Source organism: Triturus cristatus, chromosome 9 (assembly GCF_964204655.1).
Source record: "Triturus cristatus chromosome 9, aTriCri1.1, whole genome shotgun sequence".
Classification (NCBI taxonomy): Eukaryota; Metazoa; Chordata; class Amphibia; order Caudata; family Salamandridae; genus Triturus; species Triturus cristatus.
Window position 1 is genome coordinate 676,169,032 of NC_140592.1, and position 27,152 is coordinate 676,196,183.

The 27,152-nt window shown below is 47.1% G+C and overlaps 1 protein-coding gene across 5 annotated transcripts in view; it reads right to left on the reverse strand.

Annotated features, from left to right (window-relative positions):
* The window catches only part of DPF2 (double PHD fingers 2), a 434,995-nt gene that overhangs the window by 21,515 nt on the left and 386,328 nt on the right, over window positions 1–27,152 (reverse strand). For all 5 annotated transcript variants that reach the window (XM_085625747.1, XM_085625748.1, XM_085625746.1 and 2 more), the window contains one exon: window positions 1,656–1,768. In XM_085625747.1, coding sequence (XP_085481873.1) covers window positions 1,656–1,768 — 113 coding nt within the window. The remainder of the gene's footprint in view (window positions 1–1,655; window positions 1,769–27,152) is intronic.

Consider the following 27,152-nt stretch of genomic DNA (forward strand, 5'->3'; position numbering starts at 1 on the left):
TTTCCCTTTACTTCAGTGTTTTAAGTGGAAATTCTAAACAAGCTGTGCAATCCCCCAGCTGATGGTTTCTCAGCAAACCTCATGGCTGCCTTTCTGGGAGAATGTGTGATAGCAGTTGGGGCAGAATCAGAAAGGGTGTGTGCTCCATACCCTCTTTACATTCTCTGATCCAAGCAGTTGATGTCTTCGTCAGCTTTTCAAACACACTAGGTTGCATTTTCACTTGACATCCATCTGTAGTCGAAGGTTCTTCACATTATTCCAGCATTTATTAATTTCATGCTTTTCCTCTAAAACTGCTTTTCTACGCTCTCTGATCCACAGCTCTGGTCTATGCTTTCAAATCCAATAGTGGAAAAAAAGAATCTAACAATAGCGAGCACGCAGATAGGGTTCAATGGCGTAAATTTGGAGTCATCAATGGAGGGACATAGCACCAAATTGTCAACAAGTGAAAAAAGAAAACAAAAAAGAGGGATATTCAAACTACAAAACTGGGACTAATGGGGATAATTATGTCAGAGAGGTCCATCGAGGTCAAGGTTTTGGTGAGTACAAGTACTTGCGAAGTAGGGGTTCAAAGTGGTGAGGGCAGCATAAAGTCAGGTTGACTTCAGAGCCAAGAACCTATATTAGGAGCAAGGTGGTCCCAACCTTGTGTGGTAGTTATTTCTGAAGAAGAAAGGTTTGTATTCAAGGGAGAAGGTAATCTGTGCATTAATGTAAAAGTGGGCAGTAATGACCTGGAGCACCGTGTTTTAGAATAGAAGGCTAAAACAACGTTGTGGCTGTGGAAAGTGCAGTCCAAACTAACACTGGAAATTAAAGACATCGCACATGTAGGTGAATGGGCAGAAGTATCTTATTACATAAGGCCCGACGTAGCGAGATGGATCAAGTTTTAAAAGACACACTGAAAAAGAACTAAGGCCAGAAAAGTGTCAGAATCAGTCGCTGAAAGAAGATAGATAACTTGTATGGCATTAAAAGACCAGCATATATGCGAAGAAGGATCGAGTATGCCGGCAACTACTTCAAATGGGGCCATCTTAAAATAGTTTGAGTGTATAGTGCAGGCGAAGAAAAATGATGTGAACAGTGGCAAAGGTAACAGAGATGACAAGTTATAGTCAACAAGGAATGTTTACAGTATACCGGTGTGTAAGAGGACATTAAAGAAGTCTGGAGATGTACATTGTGTTTGGTGAGCGTGAGACTAAAATATATGGTTTTTATGCACAATTAGGGTATGTATCTTAATATGGTCTCAGAAGTAAAATGTTATACCTTTTACTGCTGAGAATGACCTGGGAAACATACCTTCTGAGTCTGAATAATGCGAAAAAGAACGAAAGAAAGTATCTCACAAATTATCATGGACATTTCTGTCATTTAACTACTGTATGTCTGTGTTATATTAATTAAGCAGAAGTTCCTACCTTGAAATTGAGTGTTTGCTTTTTTGTGTATCTCTGGGATTGAGAGCCTTACATATATCGATAAGGAATGCATGCATATACCAAACATATAGCTTAATTAAATCAAACTGGCTACACAGTGAGATACCAAGGTTCTAGAGCCCTTCACCTTTTTTTTTTTTTTTTTCAAGAAATCATCATGTGGAAAGATCTTTCAAAAGTTAGGATAGCACGTACATCATTTTCGGATGTTCCACATATGTTGCAGCACTTGCACTCGATGCACTGCCAGCGATACGTCTTCACTGCTGCCATCATCACTGGTGTGAACTGCAGGCAAGACGGATGACCTAGCAGCAAGAAAGGTTGAGGGGAAATGGAGAAACAGATAAACGTTGTTGGAAATGCTGTTACACAGTTGACACGTTTTTCTCACTTACAGACCTGAAGATTTGGAAAGATCCAGCAAATGCCACAACAAAGTTAATCTCTGGTTTGTCTAAATTATAAATAGAGCAGTAACATGTATGGATGACAGCAAGCAGAGGTTTTAAAGTTTATAAAACTTAATAGAAAACTCCAAAACCTCCTCTTCCTGCCTAAACACAACTGCACACAAAAAACTACCTAGCATACCAGAAGGAAAAAGCTACTTACCCAGTATGCATCTGTTCTTGGCATATAGAGCTGTAGAGACATATGCTGTGCATAGACGTCATCTAGTGTTGGGTCCACTTGTTTGCACTTTGTTTGTTGGCCACAAATTTCCCGATCAAAGGTTTTCCAAGCTGAGACGATGCGCGTCAAATAGGGAACCGCAATCGATGATAATACCGTTGAGGGTAGTGGATTCAGCGTCGAAGGGATCTGAAAACGGTACCGAACCTAAGCGCAGCAATACACATCCAAACCCGATGGCGGAAAAAAACCAATCTAACGATGGAGTCGAAGCCCATGCGCACTATCATTGAAAGGAGGAGTCACCTACCTCTTAACTGGAAAGACTTCTTCGAACAAAAACAAAGTGCAAACATCCAGACCTAACACTAGATGGCGATCTATGAACAGCATATGATCTACAGCGCATATGCCTGGAACAATAAAGAACATATGTTTACTGAAGGACTTTTACTAATGAATGTACACCTCAAAACTGAATTTCAAATAGCAATCTGAAATATAACTCCTTCAGAAAACCTTCTCCCTCGGCCATTAAAGGTATGAGTAGGAAAACCACCTTTTATGCACGCTACACCAGATATTCTTCCTTTTTCAGCACCCTATTTCTGCTCAACATAGAACTCACTGTACTGTTACCCCTGCTAAATAGGAGTAACATGCTTGTACTCCCCTTTAACATGGTAAAATTGACATACCCTAATGGACTTATTTAACTTGCCTATAAGTCCCTAGTATAGGGTATAGGGAATGAATTTAGGGCCAGGAATTTAACTACCACCTGTGGGTAGCAGCACCTATTGTGCCACTCACAGACGGACGACTGTATCATTTATTGTGCCATCCACATACTGGGCCTGGAAAACATGGTTTCAGGCTTATCATGTGAAGATGACTGCAGCAGCCTCACAACCTGCAGCCACACCTGTAAAAATAATTTTCACAGGCGGGCAACACTGCTTTTAAATATTAATAGGTCACACCTACGTACACCTTGTTGTCCACAAGGTAGAGTGCCCAAAATGTAATAATGGAACATCTGCAAAATTAAAATTAGCATATTCCTCTAGCGACTAGGCACCAAAAGCCATTTTCACAGACTGAGCTGTAGCATTATACTACAAAATACAAAGTACATATTATAAACTTTAATCTGCAGCCTGTGACAGGAAACAGCTAAATTAGTCATTCAAGTACTATTTTTCATATTTATTTCATGTTACTTCATAGGTGAAATTGGATTTGTATAAAATATTTAGAAAAAGTAAAATTCTGAAAGTTACTTTTTCCCTGCCAGAACTCCTGAAGGCTACTTTGTATTAGTCTACTACCCCCTCACCCAGTAAGTGCTTGACCTTAAAGAGGTGTGAAACCTGCTTCCAGAGCAGGAAAAGTGGCTTAGGCCTGGTGACAGGATGGACTGGGAGAGGGGCATTTGATCTTTCTCTGCTAAGTATAGCAGGCATGCAAACAGGAACTTCATTAACTTGAAAAGAACAGAAGTGAGGCCTGCTCCTTCATTGTTTGGTGTAAGGGGAGACAAGAAGAAGGAAAACCTTTTGTCCTCCAGGCACACACATGCTGGGCTGGGACCAAACCCAGTGGGAGGGAAGCTACCCCCAAAACTGGTGTGGAGTAGATACAGTGAAGGGGACCGCTCAATTCTTTGGCTATACCTCTGGATGGACACAAGAGCTCTGCACAAAGGAGAAACTGTTTCCCCATCTTGGATTTTAGGAGTGAGGGCCAGTTTGGGATTGTTGGCAGTAGGGCAAACAGCAAATATTGCAAAAGTAGATAGGGTTGCCAACAGGAACTTTTTCCCCACTGATTATGGAGTTTCTAGGCATCAACCCCAACCACCAGCCAGTGCCAACAATAAATGTGATACCCCTTAGAACTGTCCTCAAATACTTCCTGGACCTTCAGAGAATCAGAAGAGGACTGAACCCTGCTTGCTGTAACCTCAGAGGAGCCCAGAAGGACTGGCCTGCTCCCTCTTGTACCCAGGACAAAGAGGGATTCCAGTGGTCAGCTGGCTGTCTGCCTGTATGGCTATAGGGCTACAACAAGCCTTTTCACAAAGTGACCAGTTAAAAATAGACCTAAACTGAAATTTCCTGGTAGCCTCTGCTGGAGAGTGCTCTGACCCCCAAGTGCTTTGCATGAGGTCCTAAGAGCCTTAGAAGTGATTCAGAAGATTTGCTCCAGAAACCCTGAGTAACTGGGACTTAGGAATGCTTTGGCCTTTCAAGACCTCTGGAGAAGTCTGGGGGACCTTGTGGTAAAAGTCTCCAATTTCGATATAACTTCCTCGGCTAGAGCTTCAGGCTCGACACACTGGAGGGTTTTGAACTCCATAAAAAGGATTAAGTCAGAAGGTAAAATCTTTGCCGGGGAAAAAACCCCTTGGTGTATCCTGCACCTGGCTCTACCATGGCCAATTTGAAATCACTCACTAAACCCAGTCTACCGCTTCCAGAGACTAGCATTGGCTGTTACTACTTTTTGACACTATTTTATCTCAAAACTTTGTAATTTTGTTTATTATATATTTACTCTATTTTTCAAATTTAGTTTGGGATTTTTATGGTTTATTATTCTAGCTTTATTGCTGCTTTGGTACTGTATATATACTTTACACGTTAAGCCTGTGTGCTCCATGTTAAGCCTGTGTGCTCTGTGTCGAAGCTACCTAGGAGTATAGCTCACGTTAATTTAGTGACTTTTGTATTTACCCCGAGATGTTAGTGTCATTATTCTTTGAGGGGGGCAAAGCCTATCCCCAAATAATCCAAATTCTTGCATTATGCTCCTCGATGTTTATACAGTACTTCCCTGGATCTCCCTTAAGTTGAACATGATTCAAAAAACATGATCATGCTATATAAACATATATCTGAGAATTCTACTTCGAGAACATTTGGATTTGTCAAGAAGCTTTGAAGAGGCCCTGTCAATTTATCTTATAGGTCTATACTTACACAAAGAAAAGTAAAAGGGTCCCAAAAAGCAGGTTACCAGTAATTTGTTTTTTTAAACAGTTATTATTTTCAAAACATACACAAAGTAAAACCTACAGGCTTCATCACATCGGAGATTATACAAATACAGGTTTTAGTATTAATGCTTAATTCAAAGTGTTCACATTATCAACTTTTACCTGTGTTCTATTGAGAAAGGATTAAGTCGTGGGTTCAGCCTTAGGTCACAAAGTTCTTTTGAGAAATCTTTTTAGGCATCCTTATCATTTCATCCTCTGTTCCTTCTCCACCCTAATCAACACCAAATTCCTTTCCTTGAACCCCAGATTTTATTGTATTTCTGTGGACACCCTTTTATCCTCTTCTTTGGTATATCACTTCTGCCTGCATAAACCAATCCAGGTTATTTGCCAACTGTGGAATTACTTTTGTTACACCATAGACTGACACTACTCCTTTGTGTGAACACAAACATATTACATAGCACATGCATATACCTGGGCACTGTAAACTCACTCCAGATACCCAGCATCATCAACTGTGGTTTCAGATCCAGCACTTCTCTAACCACGTAGGCTAGTTGCTGGCTTACTACTTCCTGGAAAGCTGCAGCCTGGGATATTACCATGTAGATTCCATTTGTCCTACAACCCCTATGACAACTATCATCTGCGGTATTTCCAACCCTTGTCAATCACTAACAAACAAGTTACTTACCATCAGTAATGTCTTATCTGGTAGAGACAAAATCTAGCCCCAGATTCCTTACCTTAGAATATTCCAGGTGTCAGGCTAGATCATAAAACTTGTGCTACAGCAATACCCTAGCGTGCCGGTAGGTGGCATCAGTCCACTCCGTTTGACGGCGACAGCATTGTCTGCACCAGAGGCGATGCCCGAGTCTCCTATACAGACGCCACCTCAGCACGTCCGTTACCTTTCACGACTTTCCATGCCAGGTGCGGGGAGCCATGAAGTGCACTGACAGTGTTGTGTATAGAACAGCTAGGGCCCTGAAAAGGATCCACCCTAACCCAAAAAACCTGTCCACAGTGCAGGGAGGATGGATGGGTCGGTAAGGAATCTGCAGTTAGATTATGTCTGTACCAGATAAGGCGTTACTGAAGGTAAGTAACTTGTCCATCTGATCGAGACATCAAGCCGCAGATTACTTACCTTAGAATCGATACCCTAGCAATACCATCCCCGGGGGAGGGACTGCGGACTTGACTGTCCAGGCAGTAGTTCTTAGTGAACGTGTGCAGTGATGCCCATGTTGCTATCCTGACAAATGTCAAGGATTGGAACACCATGTTGCACCGCCGTGGTCGCAGCCTTAGCTCTGGGGGATGTTTCTTGGCCAGAGCGTAGCAAATTTTGATGTAGAGGACGGCACAAAGTGAGATAGTACTCTTTCGCACCGCACAATCTTTCTTCGATAAAACATACCCCATGAAGAGATGGTCACCCACCCAGAACTCTTTAGTGTGGTCATGGTAGAACCACAATGCTCTTTTTGGGTCCAGACGGTGGAAGCGCTCCTCTTTAGAGGGGTGCAGAGGAGCATAGAAAGTGGGCAAGGTGACAGATTGTCCCATGTGGAATAGTGTTACCACATTTGGTAAGAAAGAGGCCCTAGAGCGAAGTACTAACTTATCAGGAAAGATGGTCAGGTAAGGAGGCTTGGATGACAGTGCTTGCAATTTACTCACCCTCCTGTCAGAAGCGATTGCCACCAAAAAGGGTGTTTTGATAACAAGCAGCTAGAGGTGGCAGTCCTCAAAAGATCGAACAGCGCACATATCAGGAAGTTGAGAACCAAATTAAGGTCTCACTGAGGCATGATGAATGGGGCAGGTGGGAACATCTATACACAAGCAAGTTGAGAAACCTGTTTACAATAGGAAACATGAAGAGATTTGGTCTTGCAGCCTCAAGAAGGCAGAAAGGTGCCCCTTAAGAGTGCCCAGACCAGACCCCTGCTGGGCAAGTGTCAGAATAAACAGAAGGACCTGAGATAGGGAAGCAGAAAGAGAATCAAATAACATTCCGTACAATATTTCACACGTTTCTGCCACCGGCAGGCGTACACAGTCTTGGTAGAGGGATGCATGTCTGCTAAAATCACATCACAGACTTCAGGAGGAAGATTGAATGCTATCAACTGCTGTTTGACTCAATCTCCATACAAGAAGGTGTAGAGTGAACAGGTGCGAGTGGAGGACCCTCCCCTGCTGCTGCAACAGAAGATCCACCCGAAGGGGCAGCCTGATCAGAGGAGCAATGCTCATCTGCTGAAGCTCGGAATACCAAACTCTCAGTGCCGAATCTGGGGCCATAAGAATGACTTGGGCCCGGTCACTCCGGATCTTCTTGAGCACTCTGGGCAGGAGTTATATGGGCGGAAAGGCGTAAAGCAGGTCTGAGCTCCACTCGAGATGAAAAGCGTCACCTAGCGATTGCCGCTTTGGTAACTCCTATCTGCAAAACTGCTGACCCTGATGTGAGAAAGTGGCTCTGTATATACTGTTCCCAAATAGGTACAGGGTGTACAGAGTCCACAGTCCCCAGAGGCTTGGCAGAGCCTAAAGTTAGATATAACCTTACTCTCTAAAGTGGTAGCTTGGTCGAGCAGTAAGGCAGTGTCAGAGGACAGTGTAAAGCATTTGTTGTACACACTCAGTCAGCAAATGGTCTCACACACCCAATAACTGAACTCTAGGCCAATGGTTTATATATAAAAAAATATATGCTTCTTTTATTTTAGAACCAACAATTGGATTTAAAATATACTTTCTCAGAATGAGATGCTTTATATAAATACTTTTGCAATATGCAATTGACTTTTGTAAACAGTTACAAGTGGTTGCAATAGGCAACAGTATTTTAAACACAATAGTGCATTGAGTTCAATGGAAGTTTCATGTTATTTGCCACAGATTACTTTTAGGATTACTTTTGGAATTCCAGGGCTGGATCCTAGATTCAGTCCTGGGTCAGTACTTGGAATCAAGTGATAAAAGTCGACTCAATTACTGTGATGATTTTTAGACAATATTTTGCTATTTTAAAAGTTGACACTTGGAAAATATTTCATAGAAAACAGTCAATGATTCCCTATGGCAGAAAATTAAAGTTACAGGTATAGTATGTTCTCGTTACTTTTGTAATCCAGTACCGGGTGCCCAGACTCAGTACTGGGACCTTTATCCAAAACAGGTAAGTAATTACGTTTTCAGATATTATACGATTTTTAAAGAATATTTAAAGATTGCAGAAATTGACACTTGGAAGAAATTTCACAGAAAAACAGTCAATGATTTCCTATGGAAAAAATCTGGGTTACTGGTAAGTACAGTTGTAAGTAGTTTTCAGAGTCAGTGCTGGGCACCAAGATCCAGCACTGGGAGCTCACCTAAGAGCAGGTGAGTATTTTCGTTTTCGTTACTCGGCTGATTTTTGGTGAATATTTTTAGTTTTGAAAAGTCCACACTTAGAAGAAATTTCAGGAAAAAGCCAGTCAATGTTACCCTATGAAGAAAATGTAGTTATCGGTTTAAAGGTAAGTACTCGACTGGCAGAGTTGAGGTTCTGGGCATAGACTCAGGGGTACCCCAGGGTCAGGTAGGTACAGTTGGTTCACTCCCAGTGGCACTAGGGCGGCCGGGTGCAGAGAGAGTTAGGCCCAATGTTATCCTATGAGGGATAGGGGGGCCTTGGTTGGTGGCTGCTGACTAGCAGGCCACGCGGCTGTAGGTGCTGGGCTCCTGGTCACTTACTCAGGGCAAGTGGGGAAGTAGATAGGTGTAGAGGTTGCACTGCTGGGGCCACTCGGGCGGCTGGGTGCAGCGTGCTTTTGAGCCTTCGGGTGCTCAATTGATTTCAATGGAAAATCTCCGGTTTAGAAAAAGACTGCAAGCTCGGGGACGAGGATTCTTCAGGTGCCACCACCACTTCGAGAGGTAAGTTGGGTATTTAGGGGATAGGTAGGTACCCCGGGATTGGGCACAGGGGGCCGCAGGGCGCCGGGGTGCCTTTTGGTGTCGGGAAATCTTACCCTCTGTTGATCGCGGTTGGGGGGGCACCTTGTTCTGAGGCTGCAGGCTTCTTCAGGAGTGTCGAGGGAGGCCCTTGGGTGCCGGACTCGGGGTCACAGTCGCCGTGGGGTCGTCCTCGTGGTCTTTGTTCACTCCGGCACAGGCCAAGCTTGGCTGGTGCAGAGTGTGCTGGGTTCGCGGTTCCAGGCTGCTGCCAGGGATTGGAAGTAGATTTTGAGTAGAGCCTCTACTCATGGGAGTCCCAGGGACTTAGAGTCAAAAGGTAGCCAGGTCCTCCGGGGTTTGTGTGGTTGCTGGCTACAAGAGATGCTGGGTTGGAGCAGAAGCAGGTTCGAGGGTCGACAGGCCGGTAGGGCTGGGGCCAAAGCAGTTGGTGTCTTCCTCTTCTTAGCAGCTGCAGGGCAGGTCTTCTTTCTTCTAGCTCTTCTTCGGATTTTGGAATCTGGAATCTGGGGAAGGAAGGTTCAGGTTGCCCCTAAATACTAGATTTAGGGGTGTTACAGGTAGGTGAAGGGCAGGGACCAATGGGTCCCTGTCCTGGGGTGGGTACACCCCTATCCTGCCACTCTCCTGTGGGAGGGGGGCAGTAGCCTAGTCCTGATAGGGTAGGGCTTCCCATCTTCAAGATGGCGAGAGCCCGGAGATGTGCTTCACCTCGCCTCCTCCACCTGAGGGGTGGGGGTGGCAGGCTGGCACATCCTCTGTCCTTATTTGGGGTTTCCGGCCAAGCTTCCCGCCAGAGTGGGGGTTTGCAGTGGCCTGGGGAAGCTCACAGAGGCGGCATGCCTTTGAAGCTTCCCCCTGCCCATCCTGGGGGAGGAGATTTAGCACCTCGCCCAGGATGCACATTGTTGCAAGCCCAGGAGAGCAGGGGCTCTCCTACCCAGGGGTCCAGCAACATGTCTGCTGTGTGGCAGCCTAGGCAGCCTCAGAACAGACGTGGATTGTAGGTTAGGCTTTAGGGGGCATCTCTAAGATGCCCTCTGGGGTGCTTGGTACATTAAATCCCACACTGGCATCAGTGTGGGTTTAATGTGCTGAGAAGTTTGATACCAAACTTCTCAGTCTTCAGTGTTGCCATTATGGTGCTGTGGAGTTCGTGTTTGACGAGCTCTCAGCACCACGTACTCTTAAATGGCAGCACTGCACTTACAGTGTCCAGGAATGGACCTGGTTACTGTAGGGGCACAAGGCTCCTGCTCCTGTGCCCACACCATTGGCATAGGGCACCCAGCTAGAGGGGTGGCTGATATATGCCATGGCAGTATAGGTGATGGGCATGGCACACATGTGCCATGTCGACTCTTTGTTTAGTCTTGCACCCAGACACCCAGCCTGCAAGGGCAGTGTGTGTGTGTAAGGGTACAGGGCCTCTAAGGGTGGCACAATGAGTGCTGCAGCCCTTAGAGGCCTTCCCTGGTCACAAGGCCCTCAGTACCTAGGGTACCATTTACCAGGGGCTGACATGTGGCCAGGGTTTGCCAATTTGGGTTTTGTGTGTTTAGGGAAGGAGCATAGGCACTGGGCACCTGATTGGCAGGAGTCCAAGGCACACTCAGTCAAAGTACATTCAGCAATTCAGCAAAAAGTGGGGGCATACCATGCAAGAAAGATGGCACTTTCTCACAATTGAGCATTCTCGGCGGAGGCAAAAAGATCTAATCAAGGCTCTCCCCACTGCTGAAAGACCTTGAGCCACCCCGGCATCGACAGCTGAGTTCATACGCCCTGGCATTCCGGGAACCTGCCAGGTGTTGAACCCCCAGGGATACGCACTGCTGCTGTTCCAGCCATGTCCAGAGACGCAGGGCCTCCTGACAAAGGATCCACGAACCCACCCCACCCTGTTTGTTGCAGTACCACATGGCAGTGGTGTTGTCTGAACACCTAAACCAGCTTCACCTTGATGGAAGGGAGAAAAGCCTTTAACGCCAAGAGAAGTGCTCAGAGTTCCAGCAAGTTGATGTGGAGTCCGGATTCCGCCGGAGACCAGAGCCCTTTGATCTCCACCTCTCCCAGATGGCCATCCCATCCCAGGAGGAGCGCATCTATCCCTACTGTGTCATCTCGTTGGGGAAGGGACAAGGGTATGCCTCTGACCCAATCGCGGTTGGTCATCCGTCACTGAAGGTCCTGAGCAGTTTCCTCTGAGATTTTGACCATGTCAGAGAGATTCCCCTGATGCTGCACCCACTGGAACTTCAGATCCCCCTGTAGAGCCGGTATATGCCATCTGGCATTAGTTACAAGCAGGATGCAGGGGGCTATGAGGCCCAGCTGCCTCAGAGTTATTTTCACCGAAATCCAGGATAGAGGCTGAAACATCAATATCATAGCCCAAATATGCTGGACTCGCCGCTCGAGAAGAAAGGCCCGAAACTGCACAGTGTCTAGAACAGCTCAGATTAAAGGGAGCATCTGAGAGGGAGACAGGTGTGACTTCAGAACATTGATAGTGAACCGCAGAGAAAGCAGGAGGCTCTCCGTAGTCTGGAGTTGGAAGATGACAGCCCGGGGGAGCTCGCCTTCAACAGTCAATCATCGAGATAGGAGAAGACTAGCACCCCTGATCTGCAATCACCCTCACCTTGGTGAACACCCCAGGGGCCTGGTAAGGCCAAAGGGGAGCACCGTGAACTGAAATTGCTCGTGGCTCATGTGAATCGCAGGTAACACCGATGAGCACGCAGGAAGGGAATATGAAATTAGGCATCCTGCAAGTCCAACACCACCATCCAGTCTCCAGGGTCTAAGGCACATAAGACCTGACCCAAAGTGAGCATCTTGAACTGAGCTGGGACTCGCAGATCAGGAATAGGGTGAAGACGCTTGTTCTTTTTAGGTACCAGAAAGTAGCGGAAATAGCAACTACAGCCTACTTCTGGACACCGAACCCCTCTCTACGGCTCCCTTGGCCAAGGGAGCCCTGACTTCCTCCTGAAGCAAGTTCAGGTGGTTCTCCGTCAACCTGCCTTAAGTAGGCAGCATGGAAGGAGGTGTAGTCTCAAAAGGTAGGGAGTAGCCCTTTTGGACTATCTGAAGAACCCACTTGTCTGATGTGATGTTATGCCAGTTGTGGAGACTATGAACGTTTAGAGGCTGCAGGGGGGGAGTGGACTGACTGGACCTGTGGCTGCCTGATCCATGGGGCCGAAAGGAGCTGCAACTGCATGGAGGATACAGAACCTGCATGGTCTTGTGGCTGGAGTATGGCTGGCGCGGCACAATGGCTTCCGTGGCCACGAAACGGACAAAGAGCAGACTGGGCATGGGTGGTCACTGAAAGGCCCAAGGACTTGGCTGTAGCCCGCGAGTCCTCAAAGCGATCCAGGGCATATCTGCCTGGTCTCCGAAGAGACAGGTGCCATCAAAGGGCATGTCAATAAGGGAAGCCTGTACATCCCCAGAAAAGCCAGAAGTCTTCAGCCAGGTGAGGTGTTGAATAGCCACCGTTGACGACATTGCTCTGCCCAGCGAGTCAGTGGTGTTAAGCCCACAACGAATGAGGAACTTGGCCGCATCTCACCCGTCTGATACCACTTGGAAGAGAAAGGCCTGGGTCTCCTCCTGTACCTGGGGCAGCACCTGCTCAACAGTTTCCCACCGACAGTAGGTGTAGCTGCCTAATAGGGATGCAGTGTTCACTGACAGCAATGCAAGGCTGGTGGAAGAAAAAATCTTTTTGCCCCAACTATAGAGCCTCTGGGATTCCCAGGTGTGCAGAAGGGAACGCAACTTGTGGGGTAGAGGCTTAGAGCACCAATCTGTATCAAAAGGCGTTGCCTTGGCTCTGGGTGATCGGGAATAATGATGGGACTGGTGCCGGCAAGAGTCATGGCGCATGGGCCGGAGCCAGGGAAAGACGCAGGGGTTTGTACGGCACCGGTCCGGATCCACCACCAAATCCATTGGGGGCCATCAGCGCAGGGGCTGGAGCCACTGGTGCGAAACCCGATGGAGCCCTTCCTAAGCCTCCAGGGGCCCGAAGGTGCGCCGGAAGGGTCAGGTCGCCCAAACATGAGGCACATGGCGTCATAGAAATCTTTAACCTGGGTGGGGGTCGCTCCAGCTACTGGAAATGCAGGGAAGCGCAGAGCCGACCCAGGCGCAGGTTCCGCAGAATGAGGCCTAGAACACCGAGACTCTTCTGTCACATCGGCCGACGGACGGGGAGAAGAGGAAGCACGCTTCGACTTCTTGTGTTTCTTTTGCCTCGTACCTGATCGACTTGACGACTTAAGACTCCCCGAGTGGTGCCCAGACCTTCCTCTCGACCAGGAATGAGACCTCCAGGGTGAGCAACTGTAAGAAAGTGGCTCTGTATATACTGCACCAAAGTAAGGTTCAGTGTGCAAAGGTTTCTTACTCAGGGCTGGATCCTGGATTCAGCCCTGGTGCATATCCTGTAAACAGTTGAAAGAAATCGTTTTTGTTACACAGGCGATTTTTAAGGAATATTTGTATGTTTGAAAAATCGACACTTAGAAGAATTTCTGGTAAAAACCAGGCAATGTTATCCAATGGAGGAAAGTTTGGTTATCGGAAAATCACAGTTGTAATTACTTTGTAGGGTCAGTGCTGGGCACAAAGATCCAGCACTGGGGGGATCTCTCCTGATAACAGGTGAGTAATTTCGTTTTCGTTGATCGGGTGATTTTTAGTGAATATTTTAAAGTTTCAAAACTCGACACTTAAAAGAATTTCCAAGTGAAACCAGTAAATGTTACCCTATGGAGAAAATGCAGGTTATCGGTTTACAGGTAAGTACTCAACTGGCAGAGTTAAGGTTCTGGGCATAGACTCACTGGTCTCCCAGGGTCAGGTAGGTACAGTTGTTACACCCTCAGCGGCACAGGGGCAGCCTAGTGCAGAGAGAGTTAGGCCCAATGTTAGCCTATAGCAGGCATGCCACGCGGCTGTGGGAGCTGGGCTCCTGGTCACTCACACAGGGCAAATGGGGAAGTAAGCTAGGATAGATGCTGCACTTCCAGGGGCACTCGGGCAGCTGGGTACATTGTATTTCAATGGAGATGCTGCAAGATGAACAAAGGCTGCAAGCTCGGGGATGGAGTTTTTTCAGGTGCGACCACTACTTCGAGAGGCAAGTTGGGAAGCTGTAGGTTAGGTAGACACCCAGGAGTTGGGCACAGGGGGCCGCAGGGCACCAGGTGCAGGGGTGTCTTTGCGCATCGGGAAATCTTACCCTCTGCTGGTAGCGGTTGGAGGGGTCCCTGGTTCTGAGGCTGCAGACGTCGTCAGGAGCGTCGAGGAGGGTCCTTGGGTGCTGGATTCTTGGTCACAGTAACCAGGGGGACGTCCTCGTGGTCTTTGTTCACTCAGGCACAGGCCGGGTTCGGCGGTTGCAAAGAGTGCTGGATTCGCGGTTCCTGGCGGGCACCAGGGGTTGTTGCGTGTTTTGAGCAGAACCACTGCTCGTGGAAGCCAGTCTTTTAGATGAGCAAGGCAGTCAGGTCCTCCGGGGTTTTCGAGGTTGCTGACCACTGGAGACGCCGGGGTTTAGCAGGAGCAGGTTCGAAGGTCGACAGGCCTGTAGGGCTAGGGTCAAGTCAGTTGGTGTCATCCTCTTGTTAGCAGCTGCACGGCAGGTCTTCGTTCTTCATGTTATTCTTTTTGTTTTGGATTCGGGATCTGAGGAAGGAAGGTTCCGGGTGCCCCTAAATACTGAATTTAGGGGCGTTACAGGTAGGTAAAGGTCAGGGGCCAATGGGTCCCTTCCCTGGGGTGGGTACACCCCCTATCCTGCCACTCTCCAGTGGGAGGGGGGCAGGAGCCTAGTTCTGATTGGGTAGGGCTCCCCATCCTCAAGATGGCGAGAGCCCGGAGTTGTGCTTCACCTCGCCTCCCCCACCTGAGGGGAGGGGTGGGGTTGGCAGAGGCTGGCACACCCCCTTTCCTCACTTTGGTTTTCCCGCCGATCTTCCCGCCAGAGTGGGGGTCAGAATCGGTGGGGGCCAGTTGCTGAGTACAGCAAGTGGCCTGGGGAAGCTCACAAAGGTGGCATGCCTTTGAAACTTCCCTTGCCCGTCCTGGGGGAGGAGACTTAGCACCTCGCCCATGATGTGCATTGTTGCAGACCCACAAGAGCGGATGGCTCTCTACCCAGGGGTCCAGCAACATGTCTGCTGGGTGGCAGCCTAGGCAGCCTCTCAGTCAGGATGCTGGTCGTTGGTTAGTTTCAGGGGGCATCTCTAAGATGCCCTCTGTCGTGCATTTTACATTAAATCCCACACTGGCATCAGTGTGGGTTTAATGTGCTGAGAAGTTTGATACCAAACTTCTCAGTCTTCAGTGCAGTCATCATGGTGCTGGGGAGCTCGTAATGTCGACCTCCCAGCACCATATACTCTTATTGGCAACACTGCACTTACAGGGCCCAGGAATGGACCTGGGCACTGTAGGGGTACAGGGCTCATGCACCTGTACCCTCAACACTGGCATAGGGTACCCAGCTAGAGGGGTGACTGATGTATGCCAGGGCAGTGGTTTGTGGGCATGGCACACAGGGATGTGTGCCATGTCGTCTTGGTGTTTTGTTCTGCACTCGGACACTCAGCCTGCAGAGGCAGTGTGTGTGTGTCAGGGTACAGGGCCTCTAAGGGCTGCAGCCCTTAGGGGCCTGCTCTGGCCACAGTGCCCTGGGTACCTAAGGTACCATTTACCAGGGGCTGACATGTGGCCAGAGATGCCAATTGGGTTTAGGCTTCAATACAGTTTTAGGGAAGGAACACAGGGCCTGGGCACCTGATTGGCAGGAGCCCAGGGCACACTTAGTCAAAGTACATCAGCAATTCAGCAAAAAGTGGGGGCATACCATGCAAGAAAGATGGCACTTTCTCACAGCAACGTGGAGCCGATAGCAGGGCTGCAAGTAGCTTTAGGGACCGCTTCTTCAAAGCCTTCGGAGCCATGGCCTGGTAGCCGGAGCACGACTTCGAGTTATGATCGTGCTCCAGGCACCAGAAAAAAGTTAAGTCACCAATATGGTGCGGTGGCATGCGCAGTATGGTTTGAATACAGAACTTTTATTCAACATTGAGGGAAAACCCTACACACCAAAAATTGTTGACATAACGACGAAAAAAGCCTGTCAAAAAGTGACGGAGGGCAGCTCTCTTCACGGATCTGCACTATTTGGCGCAGAAAGAAAAGAACTGACATCGGCACGCCCAGGCAGCGCTTATATAGGTGACGGGGACGTCAATTTTGGGGAGGACGACATCTCATGTTACCGACCGATGGCACCTACCAATGCGCAAGGGTATTGCTCGAGCAAAAGTTTCCAGATCCAGCCTGACGCCTGGGATATTCTGCAGTTTGATGTATCTATCAGATAATCTAGTATATTAGACTTGGTGCAATATTTTCATTTGCCTCAATCTAGATTCTGTCCCAACTGCTAATTCCTTTAGATATCTGCAGGTGTCATACAAATTGCTCTCCCGTCTTCCATTATCCACTTTACCAATTAACTTTGAGGGGGGTCTGGTTGTTTCCTGACAGCTATTAATCAATGTCCTGTGAAACTGTGATATGGCTTGAAAAGACTTTATATTCTAGAGGTGATTCTTCTTCCACATTTGTGCATCTTATAAACTAGTGTATAACTTGTAAGCATTGACAGTACTGTGCGTTGTTCGAACTCCTTCTGGAGCTCCTCAAAGGTCTTAATACTTGTTGAGTTCCATATCTCTCCAATCTTGAAGATTCCCAGTTAAGTCTCTTTCTATGAAGCTCTCAGAAGTTCAGAGATCTCACCCAGTCTGGATTCCCACATATATTCCTAATCCATGAGAGGGAGTAGAACTGATTTTGGACCAGTTTCTGCGCAACCCTAAACATTCACCAAAGCGACTGATTAATGTTAAGCATCTGATTATCAAATGTATGGGGTCTGCCAGATATAACAAGATATCATAGACCTAAATCAGATTCAGATTTTAATGTCTTTATTTCGATAATAAAATCATAAAAGACAGCAGAATTTACACAAACAGTTTAGGCCATACTTTACAAACGCCATATACTGACCAGTTTACAAATAATTATACACACAATAAAAGCTATACATTAAAAATAATCCTTGTTAAACATCCCATTTTTTTTAAAAACATAAAATCAATAAATAAAACCATCTTAAAATTCTATACAATATCCATCTTTAAATAGGATGTTTTAAGTACGAATCATATAATCAAACATTTCTAACTATTTATGGGCTCTAATGATCCAAACCCAGCCCAGGAATTTCGCTGTGCTCACCGCAAACAACTCTGAGGTATTGGTCTTTAATGCCCGAATCGCCTCCGCGGACCTACTACAAGTAAGGCGTTGAAACAGAGGTTTTAACCATTTTCTACGAGGGTCATTGTACATGGGGCAGGCAAATAAGAGGTGGCCCTCTGACTCCTTATGACCAGGACACCATTTACAAAATTCAGTTACTCCAGTGCCCCAATTTTTAGTGAATGTATTCAAGGGCAAAGAACCCACCCGAAACTGATGGTAGAGTTTCTTATCTAGCGGCCTGGTAATGATATCCCAGTAGATCTCACGGGAAGGATCCAGCTTGTTAGCCAGGAACCTGCCCGTTAGACTTGTGGAACTGGAAGCAGACACTAAGGTTTGTCGAACCGAGGCCCAGTACAATGCTTTAAATTCTTGTTTGGAGGGAAACACATTGGTTCCAGGAGACAACCACAGCTGTTCCAGACCCATTTCAACCAAAATGGTTCTAACCGTGCGTAGCCATGGAATTCTCCCGGATCCCTCCATGGACCTTACTTCGACAAGCTCATTAGCAAATAAGGCAAGGTCAGGGGAAGACCAAATCCGTCTCCAAAAGGCGACCAGTCTGAACCTCGCCATCTCGTTAATTGGATTACAATCTAAGTCCAAGCAAAGGGGTATAGAAGGGGTTGATTGCGGAAGCCCCACTAGATTCCGCAAGAACTTACACTGTACTTTAAACAGACTAGAAAGATCCATGTACGCCCAAAGATCCGCTCCATATAAGATAGCAGCGTTAATCTTTGCGTCGTAGATTTTTAGCGCAGGGTGCACACGTTTAGTAATGGATCTCTTTTGTTCCCTAAGGAGACAGCCAGTTAAGCGGGCCAGTTTAAGCTGCTGTTCGACTACCTGCTCCTTCCATCACAGGCGAAAGTCTAGTGTAACCCCTAGGTAGGACATGTAATCTACTTGTTCCAAGTTAGCACCACCCATCCTTACCGAGCTCCGAACCGAAATGTTCCTTGTAAAAACCATGAACTTAGTTTTGCCCACGTTTACCTTCAAATCATTGATGACACAAAACTCCTCAAAGCGGTTCAGTGCCCGCTGTAAACCGCTTCTGGTCTTAGAGAGGAGCAGAGTGTCATCAGCGAAGATAAGCATGGGGAACTTCTTCCCAGCCAGGGAGGGAGCATCAGTTGGGAAGGTATTGAAAAAGTTTACTACCTGGTCAATAAATAGCAGGAAGAGAGTGGGCGCCAGGACACAACCCTGACGAACCCCGCGTGTTACTGGGAAACTGTTCGTCACTTGTCCTTAACCGCCCCACCGAACCCTAGCAAAATTGTCCTCATGCAATTTAACAATTAAATCCAGAAGTTCCAAAGGTAAACCTAGGTCTCTCAAGACGCACCACAGTTTAGCCCTCGGGACCATGTCAAAAGCAGCCTTTAGATCAATGAAAGCGGCGAAAATTTTCCCCCCGCCTAGCAGCACCACCTTCCAGTATATCAGACAAAATCTAAACACCTGGTCGATGGTGCTGATACCAGTTCTAAAGCCTGCTTGCATGGGAGACAAAATGCACTCCGAGACCATCCATCCCTGAACTCTACCTAAGATCATTCGTGCAATGACCTTTTGGAGAGAGTCAATAAGGCTGATCGGGCGATAATTGCCCGGGTTGGACCGATCCCCTTTTTTGTGGATTGGGAGGATCTCAGCCCCCTTCCAGCTCTTTGGGATTCTGGCTCCTTGGGCAATTGCATTAGCTAACCTAGTGATATATGGTATCCAAAGTTCTTGGTTGGATTTAAACAAATCAGCGGGGATTAGGTCCATCCCTGGAGCCTTCCCCCGCTCAGTCAAACCCAGTGCTAATTCTGTTTCTTGTTCTGTGAAGAACAGGACCCCACCGTGATCCAACAGTGTATACTCATAACTTAGCATAGTGGAGGATACCGAGATCTCAGACCTAAATTGGGCAGCATAGAAGTCCACCCAAGTTCCGGGGGGGACATGATTTGTAGGCATTTGCGAATCTGGGTCCCTGCCCCACTTTACCAGTTCCCAGAATTTCGTTTGGTTATTGGATGTCGATGCATCCAGAAGATCGGACCAATGCCTATCTTCCCACTCTCTTTTAGCATCCCACTGGTTTTTTTTTATACTGGACCCTAGCTAACTTGACATCTCTCATAACCCGTGACTTGACCGCCTTAACTAATTGGCTATAGGCCTCCCTACATTTCCCGTTGTACCATTTCTGACGGGAACCAAGTTTTTTTGGCGGGCCTGCCAAGTATGGACTGGATAAGAGAATTTTAAGCTGTTCAAAACAACCTTCGTGGGTCTTGGTAACATGATCGAGGCCAACCCCCTCGGGCACAGTGGGCATGAGATCGTTCACCGTGTAGGTAACCAATTTTGTAATACTTTCAAGGAGGGTGGCATCACCCACTAACCTAGACCATTTCAGCCTTCTTCTGTCATTGGTCAAGGTGAGATCTCCTGTCCTAAGAGTATCTGGGTTCTTCAATCTATCAGAGCCCAGAAACCTTAAACTAAGCGACAGGGGGTTGTGGTCGCTTTCTGGGCGGGATACCACTTCCATGTCGATCATATAATGCCAGAGTTCCAACTTTAGCAAAATATAATCTATGCGGCTTTTCCTTAAACCATTATCAAAGGTATTGCAGGCACATTGATCTGATAAGGAGCGGCCATTAACTGCCCTTAAGCCCCTGTTCAAACATAGGGCCATCCAATTCAAAGCTGCCTCAGTCCCTTTGGCAATTTTGTCTATTGATAGGTCAGGAATGTTCCAAACTACATCCTCTGAGGACCCCCAACTGTCCCCAACTGCCTGGAGCGGCTCAAAGGTGCAGTTCAAGTCGCCCGCTAGGACAAAGAGATTATCACTTCCTGAACTATCAAGATACCTATCCACTACATCGACAATACCAGGGCAGCGGCCTCCAGGTAGGCCTCGTGCATAGATGTTAATAATGAACAGATCCCGATGGGCAGCTTTGCTCAACTTGATACCCAAGAGGTCTTGATGTTCCAGAGAAATTTCCGATAGATGGACTCCCAGGGATTGCTTCACCCAGATCAGTAGGACCCCTGAAGCGCGCCCTTTGCTACCTCTGATTGCAGGTTTGGAAAAATTAATGAACCCAACCCTATGGATTGGGGCCGTAGCCCAAGTTTCCTGGAGTAATATAATATCAAAGGTATCTATAAATTCCAACCACTCCTCTGAGTGTAGCCGGCCCTTGATCCCAGCCACATTCCAGGAGGCTACCTTTAAAATATCGTGTGGAGTTGTTACATTGCTTTTATGTGATTGGATCATTGGCACAGTGGGGGCTGGGATCTCCACTACCTTCACAGGTTCAGCCCGTAACTCGAGTCTTGGGGTCATACAAACACCATCCACCCCCACGATTTCCTCTGAAATATCCTCAGTAGTTGCTTCAACCAACCCCCCATAAGATTTAACAATGGCCCCCCCCCAACAACATGCCCCATAGAAGATTCCACCCTTCCGGGCACAGATATTACATTCCTATGGCTCTCCACAATACTGTACTCTTTACTTGGTAAATGTAGTCAATCGACAGCCTCAAGGTCAGAAAGAGGGCCGTAACGATTGAAGAGTTGAAGATGTTGGGAGTGGTAAGGTGTTCTCACAATCGAACGCCTCCTGTCTAATAATCGCTTGGGATGGGGGCCTGGTGTGAGTTTAGAATGTCTATCGGGATAAAAATAAGCAAGATCCAGTGTTTGTACATCCCCCATTCTTGCAAACCTTGCTTCCCTTCGAATAGACTCTACCACCCAGGGATCCTTAAACGATACCAGAATGCAGTCACCCTCTAAATCTTTAGTCCCAAAACCCACCCAATCAACTCTTCTCACTAATAGGATTTCGGTTGAAGTTGATGGCGGGAGAGGGCGGTTTTTATTCAGCCAGAATACTACTTTATTACGTAGGTCCCTGTCTGTCTCTTTAACACCCTCCTTGACGGGTGCTGCCCCAGTTAACACAATGGTATATTGATTAGATTCTGGGGGTAGGTCAGTGCGGAGGTGAACACCCTTAACAATGTTTCCCCCATTATGAAATGTGGGGTTACGAATAGTAGTTGGCTTTCCTGAAGGAGGCTGGGAAGGGGTGCTATGTGCAACATTTACCCTGTCATCCACCCTACCAGTTTGAGCTCGTTGCGCTGATATCATAGAGGAGGTTTTACTGGATTCCTGCACCAGGGTGCCAGCACCAGCGGTGCTATCTATATCCTTGGAGCCCACCTGTGCTATAGATGTTGTTTTTACAACCCCCATTGTTTTACCAAGCCTCACATTGTCTGTGTTATTAATTATGTTTGCCTGAGAGGTAGAGGCCCCCACTACTATGGAGGGAGCAGTTAGCTTCTGGAGTAGGCGCATGTTCATGTTCGCGACAGACTCCAAGGCTTCAATTTTGATGGACGTCAACCTTGTTTGCTCCAAGACGGGAAGCAGGAGGGTTTTGAACATGGCCTCCATTTTTACCAGCAGGATTTCATCGCTGTTAAAACAAGTAGGGCAAGGATCTGATGAACCGATAGGGGTTAGAGTGGGGCACAATACATTGGGATGTACCGAGGGGGGGTGTGTAGCATTGTGAAACTGCGGAGCAGCTGCATTGGATTTATTAGGAGCATTTGATTTAGGCAGCTTATGTACTCTCCCCCCATGTTTGCTTTGAGTATTTTCCCTTTTACAGGTTTTTTTTTTGATGGAGTCAGACACTTCCGGTGGCTTCGGCAGTTGCAGAACTAGTGTCAAATACGAATATAGACAGAAACACATATCAAAATAGAAGTCACAGGACAAGAACGATAACAAATACACGGGGTCAGCAAAATAATGAGGAAAATAACTGGTACATATCAAGATGGAATAGCATCCAGCGCAGGGTTTAAAGGTGTAAGTCCAATGCATTAGAGCAGACGATCTAACAACCTATTAAGGTAAGGACTTATTCATAAGGAATTTTTTTTACTTAATTTGAAGGTAACCTTGGAGGAGATTCTACGTATTTCCGGTGGGAGTCAGTGGGAGAGAGTTCCAGATCTTCGGATCTGAGCCGAAAAAAGCTCAGTGGCATGTTCTCTTTTTGCGAAAGATCTGAAGTTTCAGGAGGAGAGAGTTGGCACTCCAAGAAGGTCTACCCCCTCCTGATAGTTCTAGCTTTTGCGCTTGATAACTGGGGGCAGCCAATTTAGGGATTTGAAGACTAGAGAGATGTGCGCATTTCTTTTGGTACCCATAACCAGTCTGGCCGCCGCATTCAATAAGGCCCTTAATGGGGCCAAAGAATATTTGGGGAGACCACAGAGAATAGCACTGCCATAGTCTAGTCTTGGCAAAACAAGCGCTTGGACCACATGTTTGAAGTCGCTTGTGGGAGGAAAGGTTTGAGATTTCTGAGTATCCTCAACAGGTGGTTAGCTCTCTTGCACACATTGCTAATATGAGTCTTCATGTTCAAGCGCTTGTCCAGAGTGATTCCGAGGGATTTAGCTGAGTCGATAATGAGGGTGGAGCAGTTGAAGGCGGTGAGGTGATTCATCCAGAGTGTGATTTGGAGGAGAGATGAGAAGGAATTCTGTTTTGGAGGTGTTGAGCAGGAGGTGGTTCACAGTTAACAAGTTTTGAGTAGTCAGTAGGGTAGTGTTGAGTGAGGTGATGTTATCCAGGGAGATTTTCAGGTAGAGTTGGGTGTCATCCGCATACATGTGGAAGAGAATGTCCATGGAATTTAGTGCATTAGCTAATGGTTCCAAGAACAAGTTGAAGAGTATGGGAGATAGGGCAGACCCTTGGGGAGACACCTATGGTTACTGGAGATGGCTGCAAGAGAGAGTGATTCGCCTTCACTCTTTGGGATCTGTGCTGGAGGAAGGGCGAGAACCATTGCAAACCCGAACCAGACAGGCCCATCCTGTGCTCTAGAATGGATAGGAGGCTGTCATTATTAACAGTGTCAAACGCAGAGGAGAGGACAAGGATGCACGATTCATTTTGATCAAGCATTTTTAGAATGTCATCCATAACGTGAGTGAGGGCAGATTGGGTCCTATGCCCACTACGAAAGCCAGATTGATGTTGGTCCAGGAGATGGAAATTTTCGATGTGAGCACAGAGTTGCGATTCAATGCATTTTTCTAGGAGTTTGGCGAGGGTGGGGATGGTAGAGATAGGACGGAAGTTGTTAAGGTCAGCGCTGTCTGCGGTAGTTTTTTAAAATATGGGTGTTACCTGAACTGCTTTTAGGCACTCCTGGATCGTGCCTTGTGACAAAGACGTGTTGACAATCTTTGTCCAGATCGGAGAGACAACATCCTTGATTTCTTTGAAGATGGAAGGTGGCAACGGGTCGCTGAAATGATTAGAAGGGTTGATACTCTGAATAACCTTTTTAATGTCTCTTTCACTGAGGGGGGTAAATGTGACCCAGGAAGCTTTGTCCTTGATGCCCAGGCTCATTGCTTCGATCTTGTCTGTTAGGGCCGGACAGGGAGTAGACCCATTGGATAGCAGTAGAGCCCGCTTGGTATCCAGTTCAATATTGATGAGTCTTGATTTCTCAGTAAAGAAAGCAGCTAGATCATCACATGAGGGGGGGCTGACTTCAGAGTCAGGGCGGTTTGGTGCTTCCACCGATTGTTGTTTAACCAGTTCAAACAGTTTCTTGGGGCAATTTGCGGCATGATTAAGTTGGGATCTGAAATAGTCTGCCTTAGCTCTCTTGATTTGCTTGTTATAGGAGCTCCTAACCGTTCTAAGGATTTTTAGTTGGTCTGCGGATGATTTGGATCTCCAGGATCGTTCCATAGCCCTAAGGTTGCGACGTTCCGAATTTAAGTTGCAGTTGAACCATGGTTTGGATGTTTTCGTTGAGGCATTTTTTTTGTTGGAGTGGAGCAACAGAATCCATTATGCTAGAGATAGTAGAGTTGTAGAAGTCGGTGAGTACATGAACCTCAGACATGTCGGCTTGGGAAGAGAGGGCAAGATTAGAGTGGGTTGCTAGATCGGCTGTGTTGATATCTCTGAGGCCCTTTTTCCAAATCTTCAATTTCGTTGGTTGACCCTTCCTGAGAGACACCACCATGTTAATATGGAAGAAGATGCTGTGGTGGTCAGAACAATCACAAAGGGTGATGGTATCCATTGTGATGCTGTGTCCTTTGGTGATACTGAGGCCCAGAGTTTCTCCTTTATTATGGGTTGGCTGGTCACAATGCTGAATCAGCTCGTGATCACTCAAGAAATATTTGAGGCATGTTACAGCTTGGTCATTAGGGTTAGACCAGTGGAGGTTGAAATCACCGAGGTAGATGTGGGACAGGACGGAATCGACATTGCCAGAGATGATTTCCATTAATTGTTCCACGAAGGGGAGATTATCCCCAGGGGGGTGATAGAATGTGTGTAATTTGCACACCGGGCGATTGTTACTGGAGATGTTGAGACAAAGGTATTCGCATGATGATGGCGTAGAAGACTCCGAGAGGGAGACCGCGAGAGTGCTCTGGTGTATACAGGCAAAGCCACCTCCCAGTTTCAAAGCTCTTGTCTAGACGAATTATGTCGTCGGTAGGGGGCACTAGGAGGTCTAGGATAGGAGTGGAAGAGGGATTGAGCCAAGGTTCAGTGAGGATGATGATGTTTATCTCATTGTGTTGGATTAGGTCGAAGATATCAGAGGCGTGTTTGCTGGTTGACCTGCAGTTGAGTAGTACGCATTTAAGTTGTACCAGTTTAAGGGGGGAGGAGTCTGTATGATGTTCACTCTCATGAGGTTGTCGTTGTTTATGACTCTAAGGTTGTGGGGGGGTTCTCTGTTTGGGTTGCTGAGTAAGTCATCAATATCGTTGAGCGCGAGATAGGCCAACGATCTTCTGGGGCGGGAGGATGCGTTAGGTAGGGGTACGGTTGTAGAGATAGAGAGGGGAGAGATTTGGTCAAGGCGAGCTCTAACGCTAGCGCTAGCAGGTGCTCTGGGCAGATTCGTACAGGAGAGGAGGGTGCTTATCCGGGGGAGATGTTCCAATGAGAGGGCTTTTAGATCATGAAGTTTGAGGGTGAGAAGGTGCAGCTGGAGGGATAAATCGTCCAGGCGTGCCACCAAGTCAAGGTGCTGGGGAAGGGGTAGAAGTTGTGTGGGGAGAACTGGCGGGGGGAAGGGTCTCGTTGAGTGCCAGATGGGTCAGTGGCGGTATTGAGAGGTTCCAGAGGGGAGAGTTAGTCACTGAGGATTTGCGGTGTTCCAGGGTGCCTTGATAGAGAGGTTGGTAATGGTGAGAGGGTTATTGGCAGTGCAATGGGTAGAGCATTCGACCCACCACCCAGCAGGGTCGAAGGTCGATAGGAGGGCGAGGAGGGAGCTGTATCCGAAGAGGAACTGCAAACAGCGCTTTGGTTTACCCTTTTGGTTGCTAGCGCTAGATCTTGTCGCAAAGGGGTTGTACTGTTAGCTAATGAGTTTTTAATCTTCATAAAGAGTATGTCGAACTGCTCTAAATTTTGATCCGATGCTAGAGTGAAAACGAAACCAGGATTCTCTTCTCTACAGGGAATGCTTTCTGTCCTTTGGCATTCAGTCTGGTCCCTATGAACATCTTTTCCATTTCTAGTTTTGAGAGAGAATTTTTCCCAGTTAATGGAAAAACAAAATAGTTACTTACAAGTAGAAGTAGTTATGCAGCCTGAAGAGTTTCCTGGATTCACATGCTGTGTATCTATTCCGCCTTCTAGTAGTTGGGTCCAGAATCGTGTTTTTGTCCTAATTCTGTCTTGTATGTGAGTGTGTGGGCGTCGACCACCATTTGGTGGTAAGTCCATCCTTTGTGTGACGTCAGATAGTGCCCCAGAAGTTCCTGTGCATCTCCGACATCGTCAAATTCTTTTTTCTCACTCCTTTTCCCTTCTTTTCTATATTGCTTTTTTTCCATATGTTGCTCCACAAAGTTCCTCTTGTCTTGAATCGCTGTTTTCCTTGCCTGTTTATTTTTCCCTCATTTCTAGGGAGGCGGGAGGGTGGCATACAAATCCCGTATCCTCTTCAGGCTGCAAAAATACTCCTACTAGTAAGTAACCAATTTGTTTTTCAGCATGAATCCTTTTCTGTATTCACATGTTGTGCATCTGATTATGTAGAGGGGTTTAGTTCCCTGGAAACGATGGGTTGAAATGTGGGTGAACCGGGAAACAGGTGTCGTAGCACTCTGTCCCACCTGTGCTTCAATCAATCAATCAATCAATCAGGGAATTGTAAGCGCGCTACTCACCCGTGAGGGTCTCAAGGCGCTGAGGGGGGGGGTCCGCAGATCTGTTTAGCCGAAGAGCCAGGTCTTGATGGTCTTCCTGAAGGTGTTCAGGGAGGGGGCGCGTCTGATGTCTTGTTCAGATGGTTGTCCGCAGAGTAATATTTTGTGAAGGTGTGTGGTGATGCCAAGGTCGCAGCCAGGCAAATTTCAGCAAGTGGTACATTTGCCAGGAGCACTAGGGGTGCGCTCTTCTTCCTGGTCGAGTGCACCCATGGGCATGAGGGTAAGTTCTTGCCTGCCCTTGCATAGTATATTTTAATGCGTTCCACTATCCGTTGCGCAATTGTTCCAATAGTTTCCAATGCACAGCTGCTTGCCATGGCAAAGGAGACCAAGAGCTGATTCCGCTTCCGTACGTCCAAAGTATTAAGTGCGCTC